This window comes from Neofelis nebulosa, chromosome 18 (assembly GCF_028018385.1).
Source record: "Neofelis nebulosa isolate mNeoNeb1 chromosome 18, mNeoNeb1.pri, whole genome shotgun sequence".
Lineage (NCBI taxonomy): Eukaryota > Metazoa > Chordata > Mammalia > Carnivora > Felidae > Neofelis > Neofelis nebulosa.
The window spans coordinates 4,842,801-4,855,836 of NC_080799.1; the positions used below are offsets into that span (position 1 = coordinate 4,842,801).

Consider the following 13,036-nt stretch of genomic DNA (forward strand, 5'->3'; position numbering starts at 1 on the left):
CACTATTGGAATAACCTCCTAATTGGTCTAACGTGATTCTTGTCCAGTCTAGCCGCCACACTGCAGCCAAGTGATTAATCTGAAATGCACATCCAGCCCAAGAAGATCCCTCAGTGGCTTTCCATCACCTGCTGATGGAGGCCATGCTCCCTGAACTGTGGCCACTGCCTCTCGTGAGCCCCTGTTGGCTCCATGGCCCCATCCCTTAGCTCTCTGCTCCTGCTTCAGCCTCCAGTAATACCTGTTTATTTCCTTCCCAGTGTACCCTCTTTAACTTTTCAAAAAATGTAACACACACACTCCTCTAGCTTAGAGGAGTCTCCTAGTTCCCCTAGTTCAAGAAACTGCAGCTTTCTGCCTCCCATTTCTCTGTCCCCGGTGCCAAGCCTTTCAGCTACAGCTGGTTCTCCTGGTGCGTGTTTCTCTGTCTTGGAATTACATTGTGTTTTTGCTTCTGGACTCTTCACTCTTAGGCTTTGTCTTTGTCTTACTGGGGGAGATGAGTGTCAGCTCTTTCACGGGCTTCTGCCTCATGCCTCACTTTTGCATCCCTCCTTTTCCCAACAGAGTTGTGCATTTTTGTTAGATCGATGCTCCTTAGGCTAGTCTCTTAGAAAAATTATTAAATACAATTTATGTATTTCTTTATTTTACATGTATTGATGCTCTGGGGTTATGGTTGTTTTTTAACGTTTATTTATTTTGGGGACAGAGAGAGACAGAGCATGAATGGGGGAGGGGCAGAGAGAGAGGGAGACACAGAATCGGAAGCAAGCTCCAGGCTCTGAGCCATCAGCCCAGAGCCCGACGCGGGGCTCGAACTCACGGACCGCGAAATCGTGACCTGAGCTGAAGTCGGACGCTCAACCGACTGAGCCATCCAGGCGCCCCTATGGTTGTTTTTTAAAGGAACCCAGGTCAACATTTTTTTTTAACTCGTTAATGAGGGAACTATTGAGATGTTATGATCAGTTTAAAGAAGAATTTAGGGGTGCCTGGGTGGCTCAGTTGGTTGAACGTCTGACTCTTGATATTGGCTCGGGTCATGATCTCATGGTTTGTGGGTTTGAACCCCTCATCGGGGTCTCTGCTGTCAGCACAGAGTCTGCTTCAGATCCTCTGTCCCCCTTTCTCTTCGCCCCTCCCCCACTTGTGTATGCAGTCTTGCCCCCAAAATAGATAAACGTTAAAAAAAATTTTAAAGGAGAATTTAGACAAAACATACGTTATCAGGAATGCCACAATGAAGTTACAAGTGGATGTAAAATTTGTCTGTATCAACAGGGGAATAATCATTTGCATTCCTCTGGACAAAACGTTTATTTCTTTGGATAAGAAATAATTTGCCAGGGCGCCTGGGTGGCCCAGTCGATTGAAGGTCCAACTTTTGGTTTCAGTTCAGGTCATGATCGTAGGGTTGTGGGATTGAGCCCCATGTCAGGCTCTGCACTGAGCATGGGGCCTGCTTAGGATTCTCTCTCTCCCCCCCCCCCCCCCTTTGCCCCCTCTGCCGCTTGCATGCTGTCTGTCTCTAAAAAAAAAAAAAAATTGCCTTCTCACACCTGCCTTCTCATATTTTCTATAACTTACAGAGTTTGTGAAGCAGCTCAGAGAAAGTAGTAGGGCCCCGTAAACTTAGATAACCTTAAGGATGCACTGGACAGGGCACCCTGTCATCGGGTCTATTTCATGGCCTTTCACAGTCTTTCCTGACCTCTTTCCCATTTGGAGCATAATGATGTCAAAGAAATATTGTTCTTGGTAACAGAAAAAGGCTGGTCCCATTAGGGTTGCAGGTGCAGCAAGAGTGTTAACCATATGGGCCACCTTGAGTTTGCTCTTGAACAACACTGAGGTCACAAATCAACTTCTGTCCTGAAGTTTTCATGCAGAATCTAAGATTGGGTGTTTGTTTGTTTGTTTGTTATTTGAAAGGGTTCAAGTGAGCGAGGGGCAGAGAGAGAGAGAATTCCACAAGGGGCAGAGAGAGAGAGAAGCAGGGCTCACTTGAAGTGGGACTTGCGTTTTTACACCAATGGGGCTAGTGTTCACAAACCTAGTGGTTTGTTTTCTTGTTTTTGTGTCTTGTGTTTTTTTACCTGAAGCAGGACTTGAGTTCACCCTATGGGGGACTTGAACTTACAAACCATGAGATCATGCCTTGAGCCACAGTCAGATGCCTAAGCCCAAGAAACTTTCTCCTCCTTATTTTTACCTGTAGTACGTATAAAGTTGGGTAAATTATTCTCTTACCAAGGCTCCAAAATTTGCTGCGGTTCCTGACCTGCCAGCTGTTCCTTACCACCTTGAGGCCGTGATGTTGTATGCCAGGACCCCTCCACGCTGGCTTTTCCTGAGAGGGCTTTGTAGACATGAGATCCATAAATAAAGTTGACCTTGATTCCTTAAAAGTGGCTTGTCATGCCTGAGTCACTGAGAATCATTCTCAAATAGGACACACATCAGGTAAGGCTGTGGTTTGTGTAATTGAATCACTTAATTATATTCTGATTAGAGAGAGGACAAATTTTTATTGAACCTACAGAAATAACTAAATAGCTCTGAAAAGTACAAAGCCTAAGAGTGTATCTTTTTCTTATTTTTAAGTAAGTATTTTTAGGAAACACTGCATTAATAAAGTACTGTTTTTTTTGGTTTGTTTTTTAATATTGTTCTTTTTGTTATGATCTCTAATTGGTAAGTTGTCATCCTGTTTTTTTTCTTTTTAATGTTTTACTTATTTTTGAGAGAGAGAGAGAGAGAGAGAGAGAGAGCGAGCAGCGGAGGGACAGAGAGAGAAAGGGAGACAGAATTCGATGCAGGCTCCAGGCTCTGAGCTGTCAGCACAGAGCCTGACGTGGGTCTCGAATCCACCAACCGTGGGATCATGACCTGAGCTGAAGTCAGACGCTCAACTGACTGAGCTGCCCAGGCGCCCCCATCCTGTTTTCTATCAAAACGTAGGAATCCTTGGTACCAGAGACAGCTCAAGAGATCTTCATATTTGTCAGGAAACCACCTGATGTGTGTAGGCTCTTTTAAGACTCTGTCTTCCTAATAATACGTTAATTTGGTTATCTTTTCCAGGTTCACATTGAGATCCATTGAAGGCCTTCTGCTGACTGACAAAGGCAGGTCATCAGGCTACCACACCGGAAAACACGCAGCATGAGGGACAGAGTGGGGGCTCTGGGCACCTGCCCCGGGAAGGTGAAGGGGGCAGGAGGGGACTCAGACGAGTTGCCGTGTGGACTTGAAGGAGCACAGGGGGAGAGCCCTTGCCCGTCCTCCCGGATGCACACGCCCGTGGATGACGTAGATGGAACTTCACAAAATGAGGAGTTGTCAACGGAAGTGAAAAATGCTCTGAGTGAGGTCAGCCTCTCGCTTCACAGTGGCAGCAAAGCTCTTCCGTGTTTGAAAGAATCATTAAGAAGTTCAGCTCCCGCGGCGGCCCAGAGCAAGACTGTGGATCTGTCCTGTGCTCCTGCGGGAGAGCATTGTGCTGGGGTGTCGTGTTGGGGTGGGGGAGCTCTGGCGAGGGGCTGGCCGGGAGGAGGGCCCGGGGCCAGCGACAGCCAGAGAGGATGGTGCCACAAAGGAGAGCCTTGGGGGCCAGGACTGCCGTGCCTTCAGAAACGGTCAGAAGTGGGGGTTTCTGAGGAGGACCCGTCAAGTGCTCTTCTAGAGGGGCGAGGCTCCGAGTCAGAACCGTCTTGCCTGCATCTCGTCCGGTCTACACTGCTGCGCGCACGCCCCGAAGTACTCCTGAGTGATGAGACAGAATGTGTTCTCCTTGGCCGTTCAAAGCCCGCGTTTTCAGAGCAAACAGAATACAAGAAAACGCTCTCACGTGTACGAAGTCCCTCAGCCGATCTGCAGACAACGCCAGGCTTTGGAGGTAGCGAATCCGTTTGCCATAGTTAAGGTGCGAGCACGACAATAAAAGCAGTGAGGTTAATTTTAAAAGCTGTCTTAGAATGATTTCTTCGACACTGGTCTGGATGCCTGTTACGGGGCTGTGAGGTTCCTGCCTCAGTCGGTGTGAGCAAAGGAAGTGGAATTGAAAGTCCTGGGAAGCTGTTGATGCGGGAGGAGATTTTTGAGCCTGCTTTAAATTGTGCTCAAAACACATTGAGGATTGGGCTGCCACTTCAAGGAGAACATTAATACGTCCCGTATCAGTATCAGGTTAGAACGCGAAGACTTCACGGAATTCTTTATGGATCTTCATTGCCAAGGGCTGCTGCCCCAGGTACTGTGTCCCCAGGCCGTCTGCTCGGCTGCTGTTTGTACAAGCCAGCCCCTCCGTAGTTGACAGCTGTCCCCGTTTCCGCATTCTGTAGAATAATTTTGGGCTGCAGCACAATTTGACTTCTATCCTCACGTCTCCTCTCCTTCCACTTGAAACGCCATTTAAATGGAGGCCCTACAGTGAAAGTTGCAATATTAAATGTACTTTTAGTATAGTCCTTTCTCAAACTGGGAGCCCTACCAGTGTCGCCTAAAATAAAAGCAAGCTTGGGACTTGTCTGCTGCAGCTCAGCTGGGGAGAGACGGACCTAGTGTTTCCCTTACAAGAAGGTTCCAGTTCCTAGGAGTGGAGGTATCTCTTATACTAACATTTTTTCTGAGGTAACGCCTCTGGTTGTTGATAACTTCGATAAAGGTCACTTCAGAGCGTGGAGTTTTTAAGGAGTCCCAAAGTGAGACTTCACCGTTTTCGGGGCTATCAATTGCCTGTATCCGTTTGTGTGCTGTTTCAGTGTTTTGGGAAAGTGAAAAATGACAACTTGTTACTTAGCATAATAAATGTCTTATTTTAAGTGTGTATAGCCTTGGCTCCCCTTGTCTTTTATCAACGCTGCCTTCCTTGTACTGAGAAGTCTCTCGGCGCCAGTCCAGGTATGCTGCTGGTTTAGAAGACCAGAAGCAAAGCCTGAAAAACCGAGAAGCCAGGTCGGAACTCAGCTCTCACTTTCCTCCCAGGATATAGCGAGAGGTGCTGTGATTCTCTGGGGCGGTGCTCACCACGATCACGGCCAGGGTGAAGGATGGTTGGGGCAGTGAAAACCCTGGTTAGAGGACCCCCCGTTTGGGGTCAGTGATGGACGGTGAGGCGAGGACACAGGGAAATGTTTTACAATGGGAACTGTTTTCTTGTCAAGCCCTCCCCTGCACCCTACCTTTGTTTTAAACTAAGTCTACTCCTTTGGGACAGAACTTTCCACGACCCATCGACTGTTTTATTTCCTTTGTTTTATAAGTTACAAGTGTATACATTTTCAACCAATTGCAAAGAACAAATCTGGAATTCTCTATTTAGTACCAGATGCTAGGTTAATAAATTTGGAATATCTGGGGCACCTGGGTGGTTCAGTCAGTTGAGCATCTGCCCGGCTCAGGTTATGATCTCGTGGTTTGTGAGTTCGAACCCTGCATCGGACTCCCTGCTGTCCGCGTGGAACCCGCTTCGGATCCTCTGCCCCACTTTTTCGTTGTTTGCCCCTCCTCTGCTGTGTGCTCACTCAGTCGCTCACTCTCAAAAATAAATGTTAAAAAAAAAAAAAAAGGCCTCAAGATATTGAGGTTGGTTGTGAGATCGAGCCCCTGTGTTGGGGCTCTGTCAGTGCTGTCCGCGTTGAGCCTGCTTGGGATTCTCTTTCCCTCTCTGCCACTCCTCCGCTTGTGCCCTCTCTCAAATCAACTGAAAAAAAAAAAAAAACAAAAAAACAAAACTGGGATGTCTTCATGTGGTTATATACTAAGGTATGTGGTTTTTAAAAATTTTTTTTAATGTTTGTTTGTTTTTGAGAGAGCCTGAGCGGGGCAGGGGCAGAGCTAGGGAGACAGAAACTGAAGCAGGCTCCACGCTTTGAGCTGTCAACACAGAGCCTGACGTGGGACTTGAACCCACAAACTGTGAGGTCATGACCTGAGCTGAAGTTGGACCCTTAACTGACTGAGCCACCCAGGTGCCCTAGGTGTGTTTTTTTCTGAATTCTGGTTTGAGGAAACTTCACAATAACTTTTTTCTTTTAAAAAAAAATTTTTTTTTTTAATGTTTTATTTATTTTTGAGACACGGAGAGACAGAGCATGAACAGGGGAGGGTCAGAGAGAGGAAGACACAGAATCTGAAGCAGGCTTCAGGCTCTGAGCTGTCAGCACAGAGCCCGACGCGGGCTCGAACTCACAGAGCGCGAGATCATGACCTGAGCTGAAGTCGGCCGCTTAACCGACTGAGCCACACAGACGCCCCCACAATAACTTTTTTCTTTAATATTTTTTAAATGTTTATTTTGAGAGAGGAGAGAGTGAGTGGGGCTGTGGGGCAGAGATAGAGAGAGAGAGAGAGAGAGAGCGAGCGAGCGAGAAAGAATGAATGAATCCCAGGTGGGCTCCTCACTGACAGCATGGAGCTGGACCTGGGGCTCATTCTCACTAACTGTGAGATCATGACTTGAGCTGATATCAAGAATCAAACACTGAACGGACTGAGCTACCCAGGCGCCCCAATCATTTTAAATTTAGAAACACTCCCCATGGTACAAAATCTTGGATTTGGTTATTCACTTTTGGAAATCATAATTTTTTTCTTTATATTTTATTTTTTTAATGTTTATTTTTGAGAGAGACAGCATTAGCAGGGGAGGGGCAGAGAGAGAGGGTGACACAGAATCCAAAGCAGGCTCCAGGCTCCCAAGCTGACAGCAGAGAGCCCGATGCCGGGCTTGAACCCACGAACTGTGAAATCATGACCTGATCCGATGTTGGATGCTTAACTGACTGAGCCACTCAGGTGCCCCTGGAAATCATAATTTTTTTTTTTTAATTTTTTTTTTCAACTTTTTTTTTTTTTTAATTTTTTTTTGGGACAGAGAGAGACAGAGCATGAATGGGGGAGGGGCAGAGAGAGAGGGAGACACAGAATCGGAAACAGGCTCCAGGCTCCGAGCCATCAGCCCAGAGCCTGACGCGGGGCTCAAACTCACGGACCGCGAGATCGTGACCTGGCTGAAGTCGGACGCTTAACCGACTGCGCCACCCAGGCGCCCCTGGAAATCATAATTTTTAACGTTGGAATGAAAGAACCAATTTAACATTGGTCTTGAGGTGATTATGGAGTTAGTTGCAAGCCTATAAAGAATAAGAAATTAAACTTGCATTGAAATAGATCCTTGTATGATGACTGGTTTTGTAAATAACAAAGCATGTGTTATTTGGAGCTTGCTGTAAATCACTATTCAAAACTTCACACAGACCGTTTACTGTACACAGTTTCACATAGAAAAGAAATGTACTGTAGAATTCTCCCTATATTCTCCCACAGATAATTAAAAAATTCGCCTTTTTAAACCTTTGAAATAACTTAAAATTCTCCTTTTTAAACCTTCCAAGGTGATAGAATTAAGGGTCTTCTAAACTAGAAGATCTCAGAGATAGAAACTGTGCTCTTCAGCACTGGCTAGTGGTGGAAGTTTTGAAACACACCCCAAGTGATACCACATTCAGTGTAGACATTTGAAGTTAGAGACCTAGGATTTTATTTATTTATTTGTTTGTTTGTTTATTTGAGAGAGCATGTGGCATGCACATGAGTGGGGAAGGAGCAGAGGGAGTGGGAGAGAGAAATATTTTTTAATGTTTATTTTTGAGAGAGAGAGCCTGAGTGGGAGAGGGGTGGAGAGAGAGGGAGACACAGAACCCCGAGCAGGCTCCAGGCCAGCTCAGACCCCGACGTGGAGCTCGAACTCCCGAACCGCGAGGTCATGACCCAATCCGAAGTCAGATGCTTAGCCGACTGACCCACCCAGGTACCCCTAAGGGAGAGAGAGACTCTTAAGCAGGGTGCAGGGCTCAATTTTCCAACCATGAGATCATGAACTGAGTCAAAATCAAGAGTTGGATGCTTACCTGACTGAGCCACTCAGGTCCCCAGAGACCTTGAAATTAAAAAAAAAAATTTTAACATTTATTCATTTTTTTTTTTTTTTAATTTTTTTTTTTTCAACATTTTTTATTTATTTTTGGGACAGAGAGAGACAGAGCATGAACGGGGGAGGGGCAGAGAGAGAGGGAGACACAGAATCGGAAACAGGCTCCAGGCTCCGAGCCATCAGCCCGGAGCCTGACGCGGGGCTCGAACTCACGGACCGCGAGATCGTGACCTGGCTGAAGTCGGACGCTTAACCGACTGCGCCACCCAGGCGCCCCAACATTTATTCATTTTTGAGAGTGAGAGAGCATGAGTGGGGAAAGAGCAGAGAGAGAGGGAGACACAGACTCCCAGGCAGGCTCCAGGCTCTGAGCTGTCAGCACAGAGCCCAACACGGGGCTGGAACCCATGAACCGCAAGATCATGACCTGAGCTGAAGTCGGTTGCTTCACTGACTGAACCACCCAGGTGCCCCCTGAGACCTTGGATTTAATAGGATGGTTTGCTTCTACTTGGCTCCCTTTCCTTCTAAAATGTTAACCTCTTCTTTTCCAATTTTATTTTTACCAAAACGTGATCAATCAGATCGGTTTAAGAGGCATTTGTGTACTTACATTTTTGCTTCAAGCCCTGCAGGCTTTGTTGAGCTGTATGTTGGCATGACTGAAATTTGACTAGAAAAGACTGTGTGCAGAGGGGCTTGCTGTTTAGGATAGGCCATCTTCACAGGATACGTTTTTTTCCTGGGACAGGTGATCTTGCTTTGCGGCAGCATATGGTGGAACGGAAGTGTTTAGGGCGAATTGGGATGGCGTGTGGCAGCCCCACTGGATCCGACCTGCGCATTGTCATATTTTTTCAAAAATATATATTTTTTTTATTTTTGAGACAGAGACAGAGCACGAGCCTGTCGTGGGAGGGGCAGAGAGAGGGAGGGACACAGAATCCGAAGCAGGCTCCAGGCTCTGAGCTGTCAGCACAGAGCCTGACGTGGGGCTTGAACTCACGGACTGTGAGATCATGACCTGAGCTGAAGTCGGACGCTCAACCGACTGAGCCACCCAGGCGCCCCAGTCATCTTTGTGGCACATCCCCATTGGGTCTGAGGAGTCCATCAGTGCTGTTTCCTTCTGGTAAACAGATGAGTTATTTCCCGGAGCAAGAGTGGGCTTTGCTGCGGTTTTTCTCTGGTGGTATCTTGAGTAGCTCTTTACGGTTTTCAAATTGTTTAGGTACGTAACAATGTAAGGAGTTGTTCTAGGGTGTCGCTGCCTCACCACAGTATTGGCAGAGGGGAATTCTGCAGTTAACTGTTTAATGCTTTCAGTGTTTTATCCTGTTTGCTGGTCTCCTGCCTACTGAGGCTTCTGTTTCTGCTCTTGGAAAATGAGTAATTTGTTTGAGAATTTGGAAATAGGCTCCATGTTCTAACTCTGGAAACTTCTCTCCTATTACACAGAAGTCTGCCAGCACTCTGCACCGCTGCTTGTTTAGATGACATGGAAGGGGGGGGCGCCTGGGTGGCTCAGTCGGTTAAGCGTCCGACTTCGGCTCAGGTCGTGATCTTGCAGTTCGTGAGTTCGAGCCCCGCCTCGGGCTCTGTGCTGACTGCTGGGAGCCTGGAGCCTACTTCTGATTCTGTGTCTCCCTCTCTCTGCCCCTCCCCTGCTTGCACTCTGTCTCTCTCTCTCTCTCAAAAATAAATTAACATTAAAAGTTTTTTTTAATAAAAAATAAAAACATTTCAACATTTTGGGGCGCCTGGGTGGCTCAGTTGGTTAAGCATCTGACTTCGGCTCGGGCCATGATCTCACGGTCCGTGAGTTCAAGCTCACAGCTGTCAGCCTGTCGTCACAGAGCCTGCTTTGGATCCTCTGTCCTCCTCTCTCTCTCTGCCCCTCCCCTGCTTGTGCTCTCCCAAAAATAAATATTAAAAATAAACGAAAACATTGCAACATTTGGAATTTCTGTTGAAATCAGTCTCCTTTTTTTTCTGTGTTAGGGATTCTCTAACAAGAATATCTTAATCAAACACCACACTTTGGTTGCACGTAAGTACTAAGTATTGGGTTGAACACAACATACAGTCTGGTATTCCTTATTCCCTGTATTTGTCACACGGTCTCTGAAAAGGGTCCTGGAAGATTGGAACCAGCCATTTTACTTTAACATTTACATCATTTGGGGCGCCTGGGTGGCGCAGTCGGTTAAGCGTCCGACTTCAGCCAGGTCACGATCTCGCGGTCCGTGAGTTCGAGCCCCGCGTCAGGCTCTGGGCTGATGGCTCGGAGCCTGGAGCCTGTTTCCGATTCTGTGTCTTCCTCTCTCTCTGCCCCTCCCCCGTTCATGCTCTGTCTCTCTCTGTCCCAAAAATAAATAAAAAATGTTGAGAAAAAAAAAAAAATTAAAAAAAAACATTTACATCATTTAATATGGTGAATATCACACCAAAAAGAAAAAAAAAAAGACTTTGTTTCTCTGTCAGCTTCCTGTAGGTTAGCCATGAGTTTGTCTTTTGCCCACAAAAGCAATAAAATACCAGGACTTCACTCTCAGACTTGACCTTGATTACTTCACTACTCAGATTCATAACAGATGGTGCCTCGGGCTTTAGTGTGTTGGGAGGAGGCAGGGTGATCCAGAAAAAGGGACAAAAATGCCCAGTTGGTTCTAGATGAGAATCTTTCAGGCCGAGGGACCTGGCCCAGTCAGGAAGACACCGCAGGGCTTAAATCCTGTGGAGGGGGAGGCCTCTTTTCTCGGAAAAATGTGATGGCTTTTCATAATTTAAGTATTTTGATATGGCTATTAGCATGACCGAAGAAACCTGTTTTTATGTTTTTTTTAAACCTGCTTATTGACTTCTACAGGGCGGTTTTTTTGTTTTGTTTTTTAATGTTCGTTTATTTTTGAGAGAGAGAAAGTAAGAGCGCACACTAGCAGGGGAGGGGCAGAGAGAGAGGGAGACACAGAATCTGAAGCAGGCTCCAGGTTCCGAGCTGTCAGCACAGAGCCTGAAGTGAGGCTCGAACCCACAGACTGTGAGATCATAACCTGAGCTCAAGTCAGACACTTAGCCGACCGAGCCACCCAGGCCCCCTAGTATAGGACTTTTTTGAAGGTAGTTCTTATTTTTGTAGCTATTGGGGGGGGGGGGGCATTGCCCATTGCACATCAGATTGGCAGATGAGGTCAAATACAGTATGAAGAGGTCATCCGTTACAAAATGGTCTTTATTAATCTGGACACATTCAATTTTTTTATTAAAAAAATTTTTAAATATTTATTATTGAGAGTACAAGGGGCGGGGGAGGCAGAGAGAGAGGGAGACACAGAATCCGAAGCAGGCTCCAGGCTCTGAGCTGTCAGCACAGAGCCTGACATGGGGCTCGAACCCACAAACCGTGAGATCGTGACCTGAGCCGAAGTTGGACGCTCAACCGACTGATCCACTCAGGTGCCCCATGTTCCTGAGGTTTTAAATTATGGGGTACTATATAAGTAACAGCTTCACTATTTTCTCCATTTCCCTATGCATTTGTAACTGACAGAGGTTTTTTAAATTTTTTTTAATGTTTTTTTAAAATTTTTTTTTTTTTTTTTTAACGTTTATCTATTTTTGAGATAGAGAGACAGAGCATGAACAGGGGAGGGGCAGAGGGAGAGGGAGACACAGAATCCGAAACAGGCTCCAGGCTCTGAGCTGTCAGTACAGAGCCCGACGCGGAGCTTGAACTCACGGACCATGAGATCATGACCTGAGCCAAAGTCGGACGCTTGACCGACCGAGCCACCCAGGCGCCCCATAATGTTTTTTAACGTTTATACAATTTTGAGAGACAGAGCGTGAGTGGGGGAGGGGCAGAAAGGAGAGAGACGGAGTCAGAAGTAGGCTCTGGGCTCCGAGCTGTCAGCACAGAGCTCAATGCGGGGTTCGAACCCACAAACCATGAGGTCATGACCTGAACTGGAGTTGGCCGCTTAACCGACTGAGCCAACCAGGCGCCCCTGGACACATTTTAAATGAATGGGTGCACATTTCAGTGGAACATTCTCCCCTCCCTCTGAAGGTGAGCGAGTGAAGCAGCCCCAGGGGATGGGGTGCTACTGCCCTGACGGTGTGTATTCATTGGACCCCAGGAGTGTTTTCAGTAGCTGCCTAACTGGGGGCAAATGACTGGTGTGAATCAAGCCCCCTGCCTGCCGGTCATGTGAGGCTCACTTTTGCCACAAGGGGGAACCACATGTTCACTTAGTGTCGCCTCAGGGCAGGCCTTGGTTATTTTCTGTTTATTTTGTTTATCCAAAGTTGAACTCTAAAAATGCTGGACTTAATTCAGCTCAGTATGGTTTGTGAAGCTCAGTGAGTGTGACTTATCAAACCTTACAACAAGATTTAACTCTTTAACCCAGTAGCCACAGATGGTGCTTCAAAACTAAGATCAATGTGTTGGAAAAATTGATTTAGTGAGTTTATTTTTTTATTATTTTTTAAAATTTATTTTGAGAGAGGGGCGCCTGGGTGGCGCAGTCGGTTAAGCGTCCGACTTCAGCCAGGTCACGATCTCGCGGTCCGTGAGTTCGAGCCCCGCGTCAGGCTCTGGGCCGATGGCTCGGAGCCTGGAGCCTGTTTCCGATTCTGTGTCTCCCTCTCTCTCTGCCCCTCCCCCGTTCATGCTCTGTCTCTCTCTGTCCCAAAAATAAATAAAAAATGTTGAAAAAAAAAATTTAAAAAAAAAAAAATTTATTTTGAGAGAGAAAGAGAATGAATGCAAGTGGGGGAGGGGCAAAGAGAGAAGGAGAGAGTATCCCAAACAGGTTCCGTGCTGTCAGCTCAGAGCGTGACGTGGGGCTCGAACTCATGAACCATGAGATCATGAGCTGAGCTGAAGCCAAGAGTCGGACTCTTAATCGACTGAGCCACCCAAGTGACACTTGGTGGGTTTATTTTTTATTTCGGAGAGTGACTTTCAGTATGAAACCACATTTTCGTACCATAGCAACAAAAACAGTGGTTTTGTTGTGAGTGGAGTTGTCACCTGTCCCACGCGATGCATACAGCCCCCCAGAGCAGCGGAGCCCCAGCGGGTCCCTTCAC

At 46.7% G+C, this 13,036-nt stretch overlaps 2 protein-coding genes across 4 annotated transcripts in view; both read left to right on the forward strand.

The window, feature by feature from the left end:
• Window positions 1-13,036, forward strand: part of LOC131501248 (small integral membrane protein 10-like protein 2A) — a 69,604-nt gene that overhangs the window by 15,207 nt on the left and 41,361 nt on the right. Inside the window, exon 2 of one of the 3 annotated variants that reach the window (XM_058711097.1) lies at window positions 3,088-3,890. The exons of the other annotated variants lie outside the window; for them this stretch is intronic. Within the exon in view, the coding sequence (XP_058567080.1) occupies window positions 3,088-3,108 (21 nt within the window). The 3' untranslated portion in view covers window positions 3,109-3,890. Of the gene's footprint in view, window positions 1-3,087; window positions 3,891-13,036 lie in introns of those variants that run through there. 3 annotated transcript variants of the gene reach the window in all.
• Window positions 1-13,036, forward strand: part of CYTH3 (cytohesin 3) — a 181,092-nt gene that overhangs the window by 14,959 nt on the left and 153,097 nt on the right. The window lies entirely within an intron of this gene.